The following is a 22,831-nucleotide window of genomic DNA, read 5'->3' on the forward strand; positions in this document are numbered from 1 at the left end:
TGAAAATTGCAAATCATTTAAAACCATTCAAATTTTCAACATTTATAGAGTTGCTGGTGGGGACATGCTTGTTTCATAATCGAGAAATTGGTGTTTCTTCAAATCTTGTTGGTATCAATTTAATTTTTTTTCCATAAAACTATAATTTTCACTTTATTCTTGGTAGTTTTAATTTATTATATTTATTTAAAAATTATTTTCAAATATTCATGTACATGTGGGATTCATACCAGCATTTATTTATAATTTATTTGGGAAGACAATAAGATATAAACAAAATTATCATTATCCAAGGCCAATTTTATTAATAAAAAACACATTTTTATTAACATTACTCAACCTGTTTGCTTTCTGGGAGTACAGTTTTATGGATGATAATTGTCATAGAAGCATGTGAAACAATAAACATTTCTGCAGTGTGCACATTGAATAAATGCTGATTTTTTCAATATGATTTACTTATGTCACTAGAAAAACAAACTTGGTTAATGTTGAAAAACACTTTGCCATCATCAACTAATTTGGAGGAGAATCATGCATACCTTATTCCATTTGAAAATATTAGGGTGCTTAATGTTTTCTTCTACTGCCTTTGCAACTTCCAAAATTGATGAAGAACCTTGGCTGCAATTAGGTGTTGATTTTGAAGGATGCTTTTACAATATAGACATTTTGTAAATTTTGTTTATTTGCTGGAAAATTAGTGCTTAGGTGTATGTTCGAATCTACATATACTGTTCCAGTTTTTTGAGGAAGTTCTATTCAGTAGTACATGAATATTTAAAAATAATTTTTAAATAAATATAATAAATTAAAACTACCAAGAATAAAGTGAAAATTATAGTTTTATGGAAAAAATAATTAAATTGATACCAACAAGATTTGAAGAAACACCAATTTCTCGATTATGAAACAAGCATGTCCCCACCAGCAACTCTATAAATGTTGAAAATTTGAATGGTTTTAAATGATTTGCAATTTTTAACTTCAATTTTCTCATTTAATTTTGAGTATTGCACCTTACTGCTTGGCAGATGTCAGTTGTTGAGGATGCACTATATCCTCACCAAGTTTGATCAAAATCAGTGACCCCAATGTCATGCTGTCCCCACATTAGATAAGTGCATTAAGAAAAGACTTATCCTTTTCATTAACAGCAGACATTTTATTCTGGCTTGATAGGATGATGATGTACTGAACTAGACAAATTATTGACAACATAAGAAGCCAAAATATGATTTTATAGAAAAGCAGAAAAATGCCCCTAATATATACCTTAAACACAACCTATCAAAACCTTTTGGGTACACTGCAAGACAAAACATTCTAGATGATCAAAACTATTAAAAACCATTGATTCTTTCCAAAAAAAAAATATATATAGAAGTCAATTGCCAAGAAAGTTATTAAAATTATAGCTTAGCAATTGTAGAAGATATGCAGAGAATTCTTTGTAGATCAGACAAGGAGTTTGTATGCCACTTAGAGTATAAAATTAAAGGTAAATAAAAGAGTAACAACATATTAATTATTATGTGCTAATAATAATATATATATTATTATTATTATGTTGGGTTAAGTGAGATATACTCAGTTAACACCAGTGGCTGTGCACTATGCCGGACCAAAGTCAAGGCATAGTAACCAAAACAGAAATTAAAGAAGTGTATCAGTGTGTGTGTCTGTATTCAGGAATTTCCTAACAATATGACATGTATTCAATATAGTGGCCTTCTGTAGTGTGATGTATGTGTTTCTATTCAATTGTAATGTACCCAGGCTTTTGTGTAGTGTGTGTGGTATGACACCTGTAGAGGAGAGAACAACAGGTACAATAAGCACCCTATCCATCCTCCACAGATGCCTTATTTCCTGGGCGAGTTCTGTGTATTTGCTAATTTTTTCAGTACATGCGTTTTGTATATTGTGAGTGTTTGGAATGGATATGTCTATAATGTATGTGATTTTATTGTGTTGACAAACACAATAAAATCACATACATTATAGACACTATGTTATTCTTTATTAATATAGAAAAACATATATATATATATATATATATATATATATATATGTTTTTCTATATTAATAAAGAGATTAATTCTATATTAATAAAGAAATATGTAATTCTATATTCTATATATATATATTTACATATTTTTTTTTCTATGTTAATAAAGAATAACATAGTGTCTAGTTCATCAGTGGTCTAAGCAAGCTGTTACTTATATTGATTTATGAATATATATATCATAAATCTATATTAATAATATCTGGATAATTTTTATATCTAGAAAAGAGCTCAAATTGAAATACTTGAGAGATATACTTCATAATCTCCTAATCTGCAAATGCTAGACTAAAGCCCTATTTCAAGCTGTTCTTTTTCTAGACATTTCTAAAATCACATTTTGGCTTCTTATGTTGTGTGATGTCTGGTCTGTTGTGGTAAATTGTTTTATCTGTGATTATGGCTCTGTCGTAGTACATTTTGTGTGTGTTGTTTTCCAATACTGTCTGTGGAATGTATTTGTAGTATGGTTCGTGGATGTCTACTAATTTGTGTTTCTTTGCAAGCTCTTGGTGTATTATATTTGCTACTTGATTATGTCTGTGTAAATAATCTGTCTGTGCCAAGAGCTTGCAACCAAACGTGATGTGTTGTATAGTTTCTAGCATGATGTGACATTTTCTGCATGTGTCATTTGTGAGTGTTGCATCTTTGAGTATGTGTTTTCTGTAGTTTTTAGTATTTATGACCTGATCCTGTATGGCGATCATGAATCCTTCCGTCTCCCCAAAGAGGCATCCCCAAGCTAACCAGCTGTTTGACATAGTTTTGTCAACAAAATCCTGGCCCAGATCATAAGGATGCCTGCCATGGAGTGCCTTTCGAGCCCACGATTGCTTAATGGTGTCTATGCTTTTTATATGTTGTGTTGTGTCCATATGATGTGAGTGTAAGTTTAATGGTGTATTATTTGAGTCTGCTAGAGTTACTGCTTTATGTAATTGTGATGTTTCTTGTTTTTTGTAGAAAAACTCTCGCAGTGACTGTATTTGTTTGTAGTGAAGGTTAACTATGTCAATCAGGCCACGTCCGCCATCTTTACGTGGAAGGATTAATCTTTCTGTGGCAGATTTAGGATGATGTTGTTTATGCTTAGTAAGTGTTGTTCTTGTTTTCCTTTGGAGTTGCTCAAGATCTGTGTGAGTCCAATGTATAACTCCAAAAGAATATGTGAGTACTGGGATGACATATGTATTTATTGCTTTAACTGTATGTTTTGCATTTAACTGTGTTCTGAGAATAGCATTTAACCTACTTTGGTATTCTTTAATTAATCTTTGCTTTATTTGTGTATGTTCTGTTAGTTTGGCCTGTTGGAATCCTAAATACTTGTAGAACTCACACTCTTCCATGGATTCAATAACGTTCCCATTTCCAAGTGCAAAATCTTCTTTCTTCAGGTTTCCTTTTCTATGTGAAGTGTTTTGCATTTGTCTAGGCCAAACTCCATTTGTATGTCCTTGGTGTATGAATGTCTGATTTGTAGGAGTTGATAAAGTTGTTTTTGTGTGGATGCATAAAGTTTTATGTCATCCATGTACATGAGATGTGACAGTGTACACTGTGTTGTTTTTTCATGCCTGATATTGTAGCCATATTGTGTGTTGTTTAACATGTTGGATAATGGGTTCAGGGCTAAGCAGAACCAGAGAGGACTCAAGGAATCTCCTTGAAAAATTCCTTGCCTAATGAATATTTGGTTTGTTTGTATGGAAGTGTTACTAACCCTGAGATGTAGTGTTGTTCTCCAGTGCTGCATAGTGTTTTGAAAGAATGCAATGAGTGATGGATGTATTTTGTACATGTGTAGAATATGTAGCAGCCAACTGTGTGGAACACTGTCGAATGCTTTTCTGTAGTCTATATATGCCATGTGTATGTTTCTGTGTTGTTTGTGTGCTTGCCGTAGAATGACTGAATCTATGAGTAACTGTTCTTTGCATCCCCTGTGATTTCTACGGCAACCTTTTTGCTGTTCCGTTAGAATGTCGTGTTCTTCAATATGTTTGTATATTTTGTTTGCGATACAGGATGTCAATAATTTGTAGAGTGTTGGAAGACATGTAATTGGTCTGTATTGTGTGGGGTCTGTGGTATTGTTGTTTTTAGGTTTCATGTAGGTGATGCCCTGAGTAAGAAAATTTGGCATGTCCTGTGGATTGATGATGATGTGTTAGGTGTTTAGCTAGTTCCTGGTGCAGTGATGTAAACTTTTTGTACCAGAAATTGTGAATGTTGTCTACACCAGGTGTCTTCCAGTTGTGTGCTCTGTTAACAGTGTATTGGAAATCATGTATGTTTATTTCAGCACAGGGCATAGTTGGTATGTTGTGTAAGTTTCTGTTCTCCTCCTTGATCCAGCCTGCATCAGCATTGTGTGTGACAGCACTGGACCAAAGAGAAGACCAATATGTTGTGAGTTCTTCTTCTGTTGGTGTGTCACTGTGCTGTGTATCAGTGTTTGCTTTGTTATTAATTTGTCTGTAAAAGAGTTTTTCATTGTTTGTAAATAATTTATTTTGTTGTTTTCGTAGTGTACATGTTTTGTATCGTTTGAGTCTACGTGCTTTGGCAGCAAGTTTTTGTTTTAGTGTATCAATGTATTCTGTAATGTGTGTGTTGTGATGTTCATGTTTTGTGTGTGTTTTTATTTTCTTGAAAATGTTTTTGAGCTGTTTCCTTAATTTAAGTGTTATGTTGCTTTTAGCGTATTGTGTCAGCCTGCCTAATTGCTGTCTAATGTCATTTATTTGTATTTCTATTCTTCTCTGCCAGGCAGGCTTGTGATAGAATTTTGTTTTCTGTGTGTTTGTCTGTGATTGTACTTTCAGTCCATGGTGTGTCACTACTGTGACTGCCCCAGCGTAAACTAATGTATGAATGTCTGCGAGTGTAGAAATTGAATGAATGTAGTGTGGTAGTAAGTGAGTGTTTACGTAATTTAGTGTTTTTCCTACTTCCTTTGACGTGTTGATTTTTGGAATTCGTGGTCGTTGTGTGGGATCTGTGCCTGTATATTTAGTGAGTGTTTCCTGAAATATAAGTGAGAGCATATTAACTAAATCCATGTCTATGTTATCTGTGATGGATGAGGAAGTGTCTGTAGTATCATTAGTGGTAATTGTTGTATGTGTGTTATTATCAATGCTTGTTGCTGGATTATCCTGACAGGTTACATGATCTTCATTAATGTTAGATGTTTCTGTCTGTTGATGTATTTGATCAGCAACCTGTTGTTTGATAAGTTCAAGTGTTGTTTGTGGAATAAGGTTGTTGTGTATAATTGTTCTTTTTTGATCAACAACCCTTTGTTCAGTGACAGTGAGGTGAGGATATTGTTGTGTGAATTTATGGTGTAGTTGTTGTCTGTATGCTGTCGTGTTTGTTTCGAGTTTTGTGATGGTGTAATAAGTACGGATGATAAACTTGTTCATTTCCGTTGTCCATTTCATCCGTTGGCGTGGTTTTCCAGCCTTTGTGGTCTGTGGATGCATTGCCACAGAAACACCAAGGCTGGGTTGGTTCCTCACATCTGTTGAGGGCATTGCAGTAGCCATGCTTGGGCCGGTGCTGCTTTCGCCACCGGTAACCAGGGGAGACTGTGGCCTATTTTTCGAATGTGAGCCTCTGCCTAACCCACGAACGCAGACCTTGTTAACCCGGGCGACGTCCGAGCCGGTATCACACTTTGATCTAGTTATTACCATAATAAATATCACCACAGAATGTGGGTGTGGTCACTCTTAGCTTCATTTCTCCCCATAGACCTTACTGGCATGGGTGTCCCTACCAGGAGCTTGTGCTCCAGCCTGCATTGCCCTATGGATCAGTAAAATTACTGGGCTCTCCCACCACGACCAGGTAGTGACCACGGGAGAGTTATTATTATTATGTTGGGTTAAGTGAGATATACTCGGTTAACACCGGTGGCTGTGTACTATGCCGGACCAGAGTCAAGGCATAGTAACCAAAACAGAAATTAAAGAAGTGTATCAGTGTGTGTCTGTATTCAAGAATTTTCTCACAATATGACATGTATTCAATATAGTGGCTTTCTGCAGTGTGATGTATGTGTTTCTATTCAATTCCAATGTGCCCAGGCTTTTGTGTAGTATGTGTGGTATGACACCTGTAGAGGAGAGAACAACAGGTACAATAAGCACCCTATCCATCCTCCACAGATGCCTTATTTCCTGGGCGAGTTCTGTGTACTTGCTAATTTTTTCAGTGCATGCGTTTTGTATATTGTGAGTGTTTGGAATGGATATGTCTATAATGTATGTGATTTTATTGTGTTTGTCAATGAGTGTGATGTCTGGTCTGTTGTGGTAAATTGTTTTATCTGTGATTATGGCTCTGTCGTAGTACATTTTGTGCGTGTTGTTTTCCAATACTGTCTGTGGGATGTATTTGTAGTATGGTTCGTGGATGTCTAATAATTTGTGTTTCTTTGCAAGCTCTTGGTGTATTATATTTGCTACTTGATTATGTCTGTGTAAATAATCTGTCTGTGCCAAGAGCTTGCAACCAGAGGTGATGTGTTGTATAGTTTCTGGCATGACGTGACATTTTCTGCATGTGTCATTTGTGAGTGTTGCATCTTTGAGTATGTGTTTTCTGTAGTTTTTAGTATTTATGACCTGATCCTGTATGGCAATCATGAATCCTTCCGTCTCCCCAAAGAGGCATCCCCGAGCTAACCAGCTGTTTGACGCAGTTTTGTCAACAAAATCATGGGCCAGATCATAAGGATGCCTGCCATGGAGTGCCTTTCGAGCCCACGATTGCTTAATGGTGTCTATGCTTTTTATATGTTGTGTTGTGTCCATATGATGTGAGTGTAAGTTTAATGGTGTGTTATTTGAGTCTGCTAGAGTTACTGCTTTATGTAATTGTGATGTTTCTTGTTTTTTGTAGAAAAACTCTCGCAGTGAATGTATTTGTTTGTAGTGAAGGTTAACTATGTCAATCAGGCCACGTCCGCCATCTTTACGTGGAAGGGTTAATCTTTCTGTGGCGGATTTAGGATGATGTTGTTTATGCTTAGTAAGTGTTGTTCTTGTTTTCCTTTGGAGTTGCTCGAGATCTGTGTGAGTCCAATGTATAACTCCAAAAGAATATGTGAGTACTGGGATAACATATGTGTTTATTGCTTTAACTGTGTGTTTTGCATTTAACTGTGTTCTGAGAATAGCATTTAACCTACTTTGGTATTCTTTAATTAATCTTTGCTTTATTTGTGTATGTTCTGTTAGTTTGGCCTGTTGGAATCCTAAATACTTGTAGAACTCGCCCTCTTCCATGGATTCAATAATGTCTCCATTTCCAAGTGCAAAATCTTCTTTCTTCAGGATTCCTTTTTCTATGTGAACTGTTTTGCATTTATCTAGGCCAAATTCCATTTGTATGTCCTTGGTGTATGAATGTGTGATTTGTAGGAGTTGATGAAGTTGTTTTTGTGTGGATGCATAAAGTTTTATGTCATCCATGTACATGAGATGTGACAGTGTAAACTGTGTTGTTTTTTCGTGTCTGATATTGTAACCATATTGCGTGTTGTTTAACATGTTGGATAATGGGTTCAGGGCTAAGCAGAACCAGAGAGGACTCAAGGAATCTCCTTGAAATATTCCTCGCCTAATAAAAATTTGGTTTGTTTGTATGGAAGTGTTACTAACCCTGAGATGTAGTGTTGTTCTCCAGTGCTGCATAGTGTTTTGAAAGAATGCAATGAGTGATGGATGTATTTTGTACATGTGTAGAATATGTAGCAGCCAACTGTGTGGAACACTGTCGAATGCTTTTCTGTAGTCTATATATGCCATGTGTATGTTTCTGTGTTGTTTGTGTGCTTGCCGTAGAATGACTGAATCTATGAGTAACTGTTCTTTGCATCCCCTGTGGTTTCTACGACAACCTTTTTGTTGTTCTGTTAGAATGTCGTGTTCTTCAACGTGTTTGTATATTTTGTTTGCGATACAGGATGTCAATAATTTGTAGAGTGTTGGAAGACATGTAATTGGTCTGTATTGTGTGGGGTCTGTGGTATTGTTGTTTTTAGGTTTCATGTAGGTGATGCCCTGGGCAAGAAAATTTGGCATGTCTTGTGGATTGATGATGATGTGTGTTAGATGTTTAGCTAGTTCCTGGTGCAGTGATGTAAACTTTTTGTACCAGAAATTGTGAATGTTGTCTACACCAGGTGTCTTCCAGTTGTGTGTTCTGTTAACAGTGTATTGGAAATCATGTATGCTTATTTCAGCACAGGGCATAGTTGGTATGTTGTGCAAGTTTCTGTTCTCCTCCTTGATCCAGCCTGCATCAGCATTGTGTGTGACAGCACTGGACCAAAGAGAAGACCAATATGTTGTGAGTTCTTCTTCTGTTGGTGTGCCACTGTGCTGTGTATCAGTGTTTGCTTTGTTATTAATTTGTCTGTAAAAGAGTTTTTCATTGTTTGTAAATAATTTATTTTGTTGTTTTCGTAGTGTACATGTTTTGTATCGTTTGAGTCTACGTGCTTTGACAGCAAGTTTTTGTTTTAGTGTATCAATGTATTCTGTAATGTGTGTGTTGTGATGTTCATGTTTTGTGTGTGTTTTTATTTTCTTGAAAATGTTTTTGAGCTGTTTCCTTAATTTAGGTGTTATGTTGCTTTTAGCGTATTGTGTCAGCCTGCCTAATTGCTGTCTAATGTCATTTATTTGTATTTCTATTCTTCTCTGCCAGGCAGGCTTGTGATAGAATTTTGTTTTCTGTGTGTTTGTCTGTGATTGTACTTTCAGTCCATGGTGTGTCACTACTGTGACTGCCCCAGCATAAACTAATGTATGAATGTCTGCGAGTGTAGAAATTGAATGAATGTAGTGTGGTAGTAAGTGAGTGTTTACGTAATTTAGTGTTTTTCCTACTTCCTTTGACGTGTTGATTTTTGGTATTCGTGGTCGTTGTGTGGGATCTGTGCCTGTATATTTAGTGAGTGTTTCCTGAAATATATGTGAGAGTGTATTAACTAAATCCATGTCTATGTTATCAGTGATGGATGAGGAAATGTCTGTAGTATCATTAGTGGTAATTGTTGTATGTGTGTTATTATCAATGCTTGTTGCTGGATTATCCTGACAGGTTACATGATCTTCATTAATGTTAGATGTTTCTGTCTGTTGATGTATTTGATCAGCAACCTGTTGTTTGATAAGTTCAAGTGTTGTTTGTGGAATAAGGTTGTTGTGTATAATTGTTCTTTTTTGATCAACAACCCTTTGTTCGGTGACAGTGAGGTGAGGATATTGTTGTGTGAATCTATGGTGTAGTTGTTGTCTGTATGCTGTCATGTTTGTTTCGAGTTTTGTGATGGTGTAGTAAGTACGGATGATAAACTCGTTCATTTCTACTGTCCATTTCATCCGTTGGCGTGGTTTTCCAGCCTTTGTGGTCTGTGGATGCATTGCCACAGAAACACCAAGGTTGGGTTGGTTCCTCACATCTGTTGAGGGCATTGCAGTAGCCATGCTTGGGCCGGTGCTGCTTTCGCCACCGGTAACCAAGGGAGACTGTGGCCTATTTTTCGAACGTGAGCCTCTGCCTAACCCACGAACGCGGACCTTGTTAACCCGGGCGACGTCCGAGCCGGTATCACACTTTGATCTAGTTATTACCATAATAAATATCTCCACAGAATGTGGGTGTGGTCACTCTTAGCTTCATTTCTCCCCATAGACCTTACTGGCATGGGTGTCCCTACCAGGAGCTTATGCTCCAGCCTGCATTGCCCTATGGATCAGTAAAATTACTGGGCTCTCCCACCACGACCAGGTGGTGACCACGGGAGAGTTATTATTATTATGTTGGGTTAAGTGAGATATACTCGGTTAACACCGGTGGCTGTGTACTATGCCGGACCAAAGTCAAGGCATAGTAACCAAAACAGAAATTAAAAAAGTGTATCAGTGTGTGTGTCTGTATTCAGGAATTTTCTCACAATATGACATGTATTCAATATAGTGGCCTTCTGTAGTGTGATGTATGTGTTTCTATTCAATTGTAATGTGCCCAGGCTTTTGTGTAGTGTGTGTGGTATGACACCTGTAGAGGAGAGAACAACAGGTACAATAAGCACCCTATCCATCCTCCACAGATGCCTTATTTCCTGGGCAAGTTCTGTGTACTTGCTAATTTTTTCAGTGCATGCGTTTTGTATATTGTGAGTGTTTGGAATGGATATGTCTATAATGTATGTGATTTTATTGTGTTTGTCAATGAGTGTGATGTCTGGTCTGTTGTGGTAAATTGTTTTATCTGTGATTATGGCTCTGTCGTAGTACATTTTGTGCGTGTTGTTTTCCAATACTGTCTGTGGAATGTATTTGTAGTATGGTTCGTGGATGTCTACTAATTTGTGTTTCTTTGCCAGCTCTTGGTGTATTATATTTGCTACTTGATTATGTCTGTGTAAATAATCTGTCTTGTGCCAAGAGCTTGCAACCAGAGGTGATGTGTTGTATAGTTTCTGGCATGATGTGACATTTTCTGCATGTGTCATTTGTGAGTGTTGCATCTTTGAGTATGTGTTTTCTGTAGTTTTTAGTATTTATGACCTGATCCTGTATGGCAATCATGAAGCCTTCCGTCTCCCCAAAGAGGCATCCCCGAGCTAACCAGCTGTTTGACGCAGTTTTGTCAACAAAATCCTGGGCCAGATCATAAGGATGCCTGCCATGGAGTGCCTTTCGAGCCCACGATTGCTTAATGGTGTCTATGCTTTTTATATGTTGTGTTGTGTCCATATGATGTGAGTGTAAGTTTAATGGTGTGTTATTCGAGTCTGCTAGAGTTACTGCTTTATGTAATTGTGATGTTTCTTGTTTTTTGTAGAAAAACTCTCGCAGTGACTGTATTTGTTTGTAGTGAAGGTTAACTATGTCAATCAGGCCACGTCCGCCATCTTTACGTGGAAGGGTTAATCTTTCTGTGGCGGATTTAGGATGATGTTGTTTATGCTTAGTAAGTGTTGTTCTTGTTTTCCTTTGGAGTTGCTCAAGATCTGTGTGAGTCCAATGTATAACTCCAAAAGAATATGTGAGTACTGGGATGACATATGTGTTTATTGCTTTAACTGTGTGTTTTGCATTTAACTGTGTTCTGAGAATAGCATTTAACCTACTTTGGTATTCTTTAATTAATCTTTGCTTTATTTGTGTATGTTCTGTTAGTTTGGCCTGTTGGAATCCTAAATACTTGTAGAACTCGCCCTCTTCCATGGATTCAATAATGTCTCCATTTCCAAGTGCAAAATCTTCTTTCTTCAGGATTCCTTTTTCTATGTGAAGTGTTTTGCATTTATCTAGGCCAAATTCCATTTGTATGTCCTTGGTGTATGAATGTGTGATTTGTAGGAGTTGATGAAGTTGTTTTTGTGTGGATGCATAAAGTTTTATGTCATCCATGTACATGAGATGTGACAGTGTATACTGTGTTGTTTTTTCATGCCTGATATTGTAGCCATATTGTGTGTTGTTTAACATGTTGGATAATGGGTTCAAGGCTAGGCAGAACCAGAGAGGACTCAAGGAATCTCCTTGAAATATTCCTCGCCTAATAAAAATTTGGTTTGTTTGTATGGAAGTGTTACTGAACCCTGAGATGTAGTGTTGTTCTCCAGTGCTGCATAGTGTTTTGGAAGAATGTAATGAGTGATGGATGTATTTTGTACATGTGTAGAATATGTAGCAGCCAACTGTGTGGAACACTGTCGAATGCTTTTCTGTAGTCTATATATGCCATGTGTATGTTTCTGTGTTGTTTGTGTGCTTGCCGTAGAATGACTGAATCTATGAGTAACTGTTCTTTGCATCCCTTGTGATTTCTACGGCAACCTTTTTGTTGTTCCGTTAGAATGTCGTGTTCTTCAACGTGTTTGTATATTTTGTTTGCAATACAGGATGTCAATAATTTGTAGAGTGTTGGAAGACATGTAATTGGTCTGTATTGTGTGGGGTCTGTGGTATTGTTGTTTTTAGGTTTCATGTAGGTGATGCCCTGAGTAAGAAAATTTGGCATGTCTTGTGGATTGATGATGATGTGTGTTAGGTGTTTAGCTAGTTCCTGGTGCAGTGATGTAAACTTTTTGTACCAGAAATTGTGAATGTTGTCTACACCAGGTGTCTTCCAGTTGTGTGTTCTGTTAACAGTGTATTGGAAATCATGTATGTTTATTTCAGCACAGGGCATAGTTGGTATGTTGTGCAAGTTTCTGTTCTCCTCCTCGATCCAGCCTGCATCAGCATTGTGCGTGACAGCACTGGACCAAAGAGAAGACCAATATGTTGTGAGTTCTTCTTCTGTTGGTGTGCCACTGTGCTGTGTATCAGTGTTTGCTTTGTTATTAATTTGTCTGTAAAAGAGTTTTTCATTGTTTGTAAATAATTTATTTTGTTGTTTTCGTAGTGTACATGTTTTGTATCGTTTGAGTCTACGTGCTTTGGCAGCAAGTTTTTGTTTTAGTGTATCAATGTATTCTGTAATGTGTGTGTTGTGATGTTCATGTTTTGTATGTGTTTTTATTTTCTTAAAAATGTTTTTGAGCTGTTTTCTTAATTTGGGTGTTATGTTGCTTTTAGTGTATTGTGTCAGCCTGCCTAATTGCTGTCTAATGTCATTTATTTGTATTTCTATTCTTCTCTGCCAGGCAGGCTTGTGATAGTATTGTGTTTTCTGTGTATTTGTCTGTGACTGTACTTTCAGTCCATGGTGTGTCACTACTGTGACTGCCCCAGCATAAACTAATGTATGAATGTCTGCGAGTGTAGAAATTGAATGAATGTAGTGTGGTATTAAGTGAGTGTTTACATAATTTAGTGTTTTTCCTACTTCCTTTGACGTGTTGATTTTTGGTATTCGTGGTCTTTGTGTGGGATCTGTGCCTGTATATTTAGTGAGTGTTTCCTGAAATATAAGTGAGAGTGTATTAACTAAATCCAAGTCTATGTTATCAGTGATGGATGAGGAAGTGTCTGTAGTATCATTAGTGGTAATTGTTGTATGTGTGTTATTATCAATGCTTGTTGCTGGATTATCCTGACAGGTTACATGATCTTCATTAATGTTAGATGTTTCTGTCTGTTGATGTATTTGATCAGCAACCTGTTGTTTGATAAGTTCAAGTGTTGTTTGTGGAATAAGGTTGTTGTGTATAATTGTTCTTTTTTGATCAACAACCCTTTGTTCGGTGACAGTGAGGTGAGGATATTGTTGTGTGAATTTATGGTGTAGTTGTTGTCTGTATGCTGTCGTGTTTGTTTCGAGTTTTGTGATGGTGTAGTAAGTACGGATGATAAACTCGTTCATTTCTACTGTCCATTTCATCCGTTGGCGTGGTTTTCCAGCCTTTGTGGTCTGTGGATGCATTGCCACAGAAACACCAAGGTTGGATTTGTTCCTCACATCTGTTGAGGGCATTGCAGTAGCCATGCTTGGGCCGGTGCTGCTTTCGCCACCGGTAACCAAGGGAGACTGTGGCCTATTTTTCGAACGTGAGCCTCTGCCTAACCCACGAACGCGGACCTTGTTAACCCGGGCGACGTCCGAGCCGGTATCACACTTTGATCTAGTTATTACCATAATAAATATCTCCACAGAATGTGGGTGTGGTCACTCTTAGCTTCATTTCTCCCCATAGGCCTTACTGGCATGGGTGTCCCTACCAGGAGCTTGTGCTCCAGCCTGCATTGCCCTATGGATCAGTAAAATTACTGGGCTCTCCCACCACGACCAGGTGGTGACCACGGGAGAGTTATTATTATTATTATTATTATTATTATCATTATTATTAGCACATGACTTTAATAATAATAATTAGTATGTTGTTACTCTATATATATATACACACAAGGTACACATTCAATAGAAATCTGAAAAAATGCCACCGAAAGTTGGGAGAATGAGTAATAGCATAGTAATTTTGACACATGACATTTCCAAGTCAGAGACCACAGTAAATGCCACTGGCAACACTGTTGATGTGTAAGAATATAAAATAATGGACTGATAAAATGGCAATACCTCTTGAGCTGTGCATGAAGCAAGAGTGATATAGTGTTGTCCAATTTTTGACAAAAACCAATTGATATTCATTGGTACATGCAGATACTGTATTGTGGGGAAGTACTCGATCTTTAGAGTATTCCCCGTGCAGGAACACAAAATGAAAAGAACTCCAATGAACAGTGAACTTAAAGTTTATCTTCAGTCCTTCCAATCACTACACTGTCAATGGCATAGTAATTATAATACAATAGACCCCTGACTATCTGAGGTTCTGTCTTATGCAAGGCAAGCCTGTAATTGAATACACCACTTTTCTGATAATTTATAAAAGCTTTGCTGTGAATGCACTGAGCTATGGCTGAAGCTAAAGTGTTTTTTTAAACTCTTTCCACTCTAAAGGCAGTCAGCTTTTTTCCATGCCCATCCTTTGGAAATTGGCCAGACCCACAATGAAGATGGCTAGGTGGTGAGAGATGGAATCTGATATATCTGGGACAATTTGTCCCCAATCATGAAAAATGATGCTTATATAATTCTGGAGCATTGTGACAAAAAGAGAGAAACCAATATAAAATAAAATCTCTAAAGGACTTTTTAAGAAAGTTTAAAATAGTAACAGATAACAGATAAAAGATAACAGAAACAAATAACTTTGTTTCTGTTATCTTTTATTATTTAACTTTAATGTGAAACAAACCATTCAACTTAAAATATAACTACAGTACAATAATACACATTTTTATTCTTAAAACTATTATACCTTATTAGCTGTATAATAAATGATGTAAAAGACATTATTCTTATATAAGATAAAATTTACTAAGATATAAAAATAAGTTTAAAAGTAATCCATATAAATTTTTTATGTTCATAATTTTTAATTTGAAATGAAAAACTGTCCATTTTATATGAGTTTATAGGTATCCAACATAGCATTGGTCCACATTATCTGAGATAATTAGGATTACACTGTAATATTTATAGAAAGTAAAACAGTATTTCAAAATAATTCAAACAAGTTTTTAATTTAAAAAATTTTGCAAGTAAAATTTTTGTATTAACTAATTGTAAATCATACCATATTACTCATTAGTTTCTAGTTAAAGATACAATTTGATAATATTTTTATTTTAATGTGTTTGATTTAGATAATTATTAAGTGAATACATATGAAAGTAAAATAAATAAATGTGAGTGATTGTTTTGAAAATTTTATGCTTTTAATTATTTAATAATATGTGCAAAAAATTTTCAATGGATAAAGTTCACAAAATTACCAAACGTTTATAATTTCACATTTAAACATTCAAACATTCATGCAATTTTAATTATAAACAATAAAATCAACATATACTCCGTGCTATTATATATTTTGTACATCATCTTTTCTTACCTTTATCACAAAATTCTCAGCAATGCATGAATAAAAGTAAAAAATAAATAAATAAAATAACTACAATACATATATACATATAAAGTAAATTATTCACATTTGTGCAATACTACTATAATGATTATACTAAATAAATGCATGCAACATATACATGCAATTTTTTATATAAATGCAATTAGTTAACAAGTACATCAGGCTTTTATCAATATAAATGCAAAAGAGTAGTCATATTTCTAAAGGCTTTTTTTCTACAATGAATTATTATATGACAATAAAATTTATTATTAAAAGTATTCCACCTAGAATCCCATAAGAATTCATATTTATTTTTCCAAATATAAAAAATATTTACATATATTTTGTTTATATCTATTCTGTATTAATACTTTATATAAATTTACTTAAAACTCTATAATTTTATGTATACATAGTATTAATGATATTGCATGTTATGTATGGAAGTAAAAGTATCATACAGTTTCTTTATGAAACTGTATGATAGCTTTTATTAATAAAAACATAATAGTATCTTATACAAAATTTAATAGCAATTTTGTATTTATTCTGTCTGAAAATTAATGATGGAGCTGTTAGTGTCAAAAGTATAACAATTTATATTTATACACATATACACAAGTATATATAATAAAAAAACGTATTTATTATTGTATAAATACAATAAATATTTATTTATTTACAAAAGTACATGGTAATGTATAAAAACAGGCAAGGGATGGTGACAAACTAAAAGCTTTTCTTCAGGAATTTTTCCATAATTTTTTGAACATATTTAAAAATTGTTAGGATTGAAGGTCAATATTTTGAACACTTGTTAGCTTAATTTACTCATTAAAATTGAATTTTTGTATATTACTAATAAAAATATTAGTTTCTACATTGGAAAAAAAAAATGTTGTTAGCCTCTCTTTAAAATTTAAATGTAAGCAATAAACAAAAATCTTTCAGGTAAAAGTTATATTATTTTGCATACATTCAACTGCCACTACAAAAAATATGTTTTCATTCGAAAATAACAAGTTGACCTTGATGCAACCTTGAAATCATGCTCAAAATAAATAAACCTGTTATCCTTTTGCCTTCAAAACAAACACATTTTATTTTAAACATTTTCCTCTGCAACATTTTGATTTGGCAATCTTTAATTTTTTTTCAGGTTTAAATGCCCTGCTTTGTATTTGTCACAATTCTGTGTAAACAGTGAAAAGTCATTTTTTAAAACTAATTCTTAGCTGCTTTTGGAAATCTTTGAAACAACTGAGCACTGACAGTGATGGATTGACAAACTGAATAATTTTATAAATTCAAAATTTCTATTTATAATAAATATTTATTATGTTTTGTAAAATGTTTTTAATTGGAGGATGTAAATTATATAAAAACTTTTGACTGCAGTTATAAAATTTATATCTTTACATAACAGGTTTTAAAATTCTGTATTTAATAACCATATACATAAAATTTAAGTTTTTGACAGAAATCAAAAATCTAGTGTAAAAAATTATTCAAACATTTATGTTTGAGTGTTTTATTTTACTTAATTTTTATGAAATGAATATGATAGATATTGCATTTCATTTAAAACTTCTATAATTATATTCTTAGATTAGATGTATATAATGTTTTTACTAATTATTTTTTCTAGTTAGGATAAATGTTATCTGTTTCAGATTTTCAACTGTTGGGAATAGGTTTGATATGATTATAATGTTACAATTCATCACGAATATCTCATGAATGATAATCAATAACAATATAAATTTTGTTAATAAAATAAAATACTTGCCCGATGATCTTAATGACGATGTTTCTCTTGACTCTGGCATAGATCGAGAACGATCAGCTGAAACACTGCGGCTACTTGGCACTCTAGTTTCATCTTTATCAGCTTTTTGTTCCATAGATTTTGATCTGGTTTTCCGTAAACTTAATCTTCTTCTCAAAGTACCCATTAAAGATCTTTTTTCTTTTGGTCGGGATCTATGAACTAATGAAAGTAATTTTTAGAATTTGAATATTCTATATGAAATATATCTATAAAATAAAATAAAATCTTCATATCACAATAATCAATTTATATGTGGGATATATGCATACACAAATGTCTTCTTAAATTACATTAAAAAATGCCAGGAGGAATTCATATTTAAAGAAAATATATTTCTTGTTAGACTATACATACAAATGAGTCCAAAACCTTCTGTCCTTTCACACGCTTGTAGAGGCAATAACAAATCTACAAGTGTGTGAAAGGACAGAAGGATTTGGACTCATTTGTATGTATAGTCTAACAAGAAATATATTTTCTTTAAATGTCTTGTTACATTTTTTATATATTAGATGATCATCAGTATTAAAAATTAAATTGCATTAAACAAGCATTATTAGTAAAACTGAAATTTATAACAAGAAATATAAAAACACATACATTATTAATAAAGAATCTGAATATATAATGCTGTAAATTTACAATTTGGTAACATCAACTTATCCATCTTTTGTGATAACAGCAATGATTTTGAATGATTTATAGCTCCGAAGAAAATTTATTTGAAGAAAGCAGCTAAGATATCTTTTTAACACTAGCTCTTTTAGTTTACAAGATGATCAATTTTGGAAAGAACTAAACAACAGTAAAAATTTTCATGAAAGCTAATAAGAAAATCTACCTTAAATTGCCAAGAAAGAAAGTTTAATTTGGCTAATTACTATATAAAATAGATATTTGATCCTTATCTCTCTATATGATAATATCATTGCCTGCTCATAATAATGTACAGAACTTTACCTTAATCCATTGATGCAGATGTAGATCAATATATATCATAAAAACTATAGTGACTCACTCATCACTTGTCATTGTTTCATCTATGTACACATTAAATTTTGTCTTTTATATTATTCATACAGTATTGCTATAATTAAAAATTTCAATCCTTATAAAATACACACACACAAACAAACAAGCAATCATGATTATTCCAAAGGATAGTAAGTCTGATTTGTTAACAAAAAAAATTATTTCTTTGAAACAAAATTAATTTTTGTTAGCTTTCAATATATCATTTTTATGATTACCCAATAAATCTAAATTATCAATCATTCAAAAAATTTTTGAAATGCTAAGATTATTATTAATCTTCTCATTGATCTTTATTGAATAGAATGTGATTTGAACGTATTTATTGTCTTTGAAGTTTACTTAACTTTAAGAAAGAAAGATTAAGATGAACAATCTAGAAATTCAATGCTAATTTTTTCAGTAGTAACCAACAGTTACATACAATAGACTAGTGGTTTCTTCTAATGAAATATTTAGCCAGATGCTATATATTCTGATAATTTACCTTTTATTTCATAAATTACAATTCATAATCCATGTAAAAGATGAAAATCCATTTCAGGTGGCTCTGAAGATAAAATCTCAAATTACATTTTATTCCCAAATCCACTCAGTATTTGATTAATTTTAAGCTTAAGATTAAAAATTTTAATCATGAAAACAGTTAATATATTAATCAATGCAAATCTTAGTCCTATTTATATAAAGCATTCTAAGATAATAAAATAAATGATAAAATAATAATGATCTTAAAGAATGCAAAGATTTCAAATTACATCTTATTCCTAAATTCACCCCAAATGAATTCTCATATTTCTATATGGATTACTATCAAGTATCAAGTATCAGATCTAGTATCAAGTATCAAGTATCAGACTATATTGCAAGACCTATTTCAGCTAGCCAAACATTCTCATAAGTATTACCATATGCAATTTTACTAACAGAGGATCAGCTGACATTATTCTAAACATACATTATTAAAAAAGTGACAGCTTTAACTGTATTATTTATTTACAGGGTTCCTACTCAAATTTTTGTTTTGAATTCCCTGACTTTCCCTGATTTTCCCTGACCAACTTTGTCCAAATTCCCAGACCCTCACATTTCTTACAATATGGAATATCGACATAATAAAACAGCATTTTATGTACTGCGAACATTGAGTATATCTATCCCTCTTTTTGCCTAGTTGTATGTTTCAAAGACTGCCACATTAAAAAAATACAGTATGCATACATCCTGTAGAAAAATGTATGATAGAATCCACAACTTCAATGTAATGAAAAAATAAGCAATTTACAAATGAAACATGAGCTTTTTATTTTATCATTATTTATCAATATTATTTGTATGTAAATCTAGTAAATACAAGATAGAATACTGTTTGTTGATTTTATGCTTTGATATACAAATAGTACTGTACTGTACTTAAAATGAACTCTTGACTTAGAAACACATAATTTTAAAATCTTTCAACAAAAAGAGTAACTTTTTTTAAACAGCAACATAATTTTAACAAAAAGTTAAATTTAAAAATTTTCAAATAAAGCATTTGTTCCCTCATAAAAAAAATCGATTATGTAAAAAAAGAAATAGTTTTCTTTTGTCAACCACATTATTTCAAAATGGTGTAAAAATAGATTGTATATAAAGAGGGATAGGTGTAAGTTTTTACTATAGCTTCTCTAACAAATCCACTAAATCTAGCAAAAAATTAGCTGAATTGGCAACTCATTAAAAGAAAAAAAATGTTTTGTTGCCGCCATTTTGATTTTGGTTTTGGTGTAAAGGCCAGAGTTTTAATAATTATTTTTAATAATTTTTATTTATTATTTAATTTCGCATTAAATTTTGTCTTTGCATAAAATTTTCTTAAGAATGCAGACAAAATTTATCTATTTTAACCCTTAATTACAAATCTTATAATTATTGCAAATCATATCACAAACCATCTTTCTCACTTTTATAGCAAATTTTAATAAATGAACTAATGTTTTCAGCAATCTTAAATAGCCTTCCTCAGGTTTAACATAATTTCAAACGTCAATTAGAACATAAGATTTGAAACTTCACATTTCACTTGTGAGATATGATGACTCTTTTCCTTTGGGAAAATAAAAGGGATAAAGTTAATTCTCGCAACGTCAGGAAAGTCGAGGGACTAATAAGTTGTGGGAAACATGGTACAGACGGACGAAGACACCTCTTTACCATTTAACCCGTTTATTGTAAAAATATGCTTACAATATAGCTAAAGTTGTCTTCGTTTCTCGTCTTAAGTTCATAGTGGTGGTAGTGGAATCCGGAGCAATGTTCAGTGAACAATCCGGAAAGGAAAGTTCATTTGATTTCTGTTTGATGTCTAGCACTAACATATATCACTCGTGTTTTTCCTGAGTTAGAAAAGTCCTCCTTTTGAAAGGCAACTGTTAATTTGTGGAAGGAAAAGGTAGCCCTCAATCGTTTCCTGGATTGGTTTCGGACCATCACCCACACTTTATGATGGGGATCTAATGGATTCTCCGATTTACTTACGTCAATCGAAGAATCCGAGTTCACAGAAGTATACATTGTCTTTTCAAACAATGGAAAATCCAACTCCAATCCAAATGATCAATCTTGAGAGCTGCACTGTCTTGACTATTTCTCAAGTTTCTATAAAAAAATTTTTACTCATTCCTTTTTTTTCATCTAATAATTTAATTTTTTTACGTTTTTCTATTTTAGTGAGACTTGTATTTCTATGACGTCATAGTATTACGAAAATTAGGATTCTTAAAATGTATAGAATTTAAATAAATAAAATAAATGCACTCAAACCTGTTTTTGTGTGGTGGATAAGGACCACATAAAAGAAAACGCATTAAAAAAACGCACGAGTAGCTATAAAAAATAGTTTTCGCAACACAAAAAGTATTTTTTTTTATGCGGTGAATAGGGATCGCATAAAAAAAGTCTCACGTGAAAAATAACTCAAAATCGTACGAAATAACTAGGAATTGCTTCTTTAACTCCTTGGGCCTTTTTCTGCAATCTCTAATGGGGGAAAAATTCCTCTAAGAAGTTTATTTTTTATATTAATTATTTCCACTTAAATACGAATCTAACATTAAAAAAATTTGCCGGGAAATAATTCCCGCAAAAAGTGGTTTTACAGAAAAACTATATAAAAAGTTTAAAGTAATCGTTAAAAAATACTTTTATTTGATAAATATAGCTGCAGGAAGTGTTATTCTTTCATTTAACAAGGCGTGATATTTCACACCTGCAGTCTACATTTAACACAATATTTCTGATTTTTATGCTATTAAAATACCAGGGGACCGAAAAAAAGGTAAGAGAAAAAAATTTTACTTAATAAAAAATGAAAAAACTTGATGTCATAGAAAACATCCAATAGAGTTTTAAAAAATTTTACAGAAGTCAATTATGTTCCAATTTGATTGAAATTTTCATATACCGCACAAAAACAGGTTTGAGTGTACAGAAATAAACATCAAACGAAATTACAATTATATGTTAATAAAATATAGAAGTTCAGCGCATAGAATCGTAACTACAAATTTTTTTCTTTTGCAACATAACTATAAAAATTGTTTTGTTGTTGTTTCGCACAAAAGATAATCAAATTTATTTTAATTTTTTAGTAATTTAATTAATTTTTTTAAAAATTTACCAGCTTTTTAAATTTATAATTAATTATAAGCAAGTTAACATTGGTTAAACTATCGGATTATCTAGATGATTTTCAAAACGATAACTACAGTATATCTATTACAAGTATGATGCCTAAATTTGCCAAAATCAGTGGATATTTGTTACCCAACATTATTTCTGTTAAACTAATTATTAAACTATGTATCGAAGTTGCAGAAATTAACGGGAGAGGGGGAAAAATACGCTTGCAGTAGAGTTCTTTTCAAGGAAAGTTGTAACAACACATGTAAAAAACTACTAGTCGGCACCAGCATTTTACTGTAAATGTCAGGTAGCTATTTATAATTTTTTATGTTGTATAGTAATGTTTTAAACGTGAAAAACAACTAAATCACGGATTTTTACTGATATGTTTAGCTATTTTGAAGTGAACAATCTAATAAATTACGATTTCAAGTTTTAAAAGTTTGTAAACTAATTTTTAATTAGTTATTTTTTATTCTAATTAACAAATTCATCTTTTTATAATCGCTGAATTATTAAACTTAAAAATTAAACACTATTACATAATAGTAGTTTATCCTGTTATTAATTCACAACTGTAAAATTATATAAAGATCAACAACTGCCGAATTATCGGGCTAGCAAATGGCTATAGTAATATTAATAATTAAAGTTAATTTGCTACTAGAGTTAGGCGTTAGGTGCCATCTCTTGCTAAATTTAATAATTAGAATTTTAATTAAATAATTTAAATAAATTTAGGCCTAACTGGAAGAAAAGAATTGGCCCGAAGCGGGAT

At 32.9% G+C, this 22,831-nt stretch overlaps 1 protein-coding gene across 1 annotated transcript in view; it reads right to left on the bottom strand.

Moving 5' to 3' along the window:
- The window catches only part of LOC136978694 (C2 domain-containing protein 2), a 172,585-nt gene that overhangs the window by 17,940 nt on the left and 131,814 nt on the right, over positions 1-22,831 (bottom strand). The window contains exon 16 of the mRNA XM_067274458.1: positions 17,314-17,514. Within this exon, the coding sequence (XP_067130559.1) occupies positions 17,314-17,514 (201 nt within the window). The remainder of the gene's footprint in view (positions 1-17,313; positions 17,515-22,831) is intronic.

This window comes from Centruroides vittatus, unplaced genomic scaffold, assembly GCF_030686945.1.
Source record: "Centruroides vittatus isolate TY-2023 unplaced genomic scaffold, ASM3068694v2 contig_549, whole genome shotgun sequence".
In the NCBI taxonomy this organism is placed as follows: domain Eukaryota; kingdom Metazoa; phylum Arthropoda; class Arachnida; order Scorpiones; family Buthidae; genus Centruroides; species Centruroides vittatus.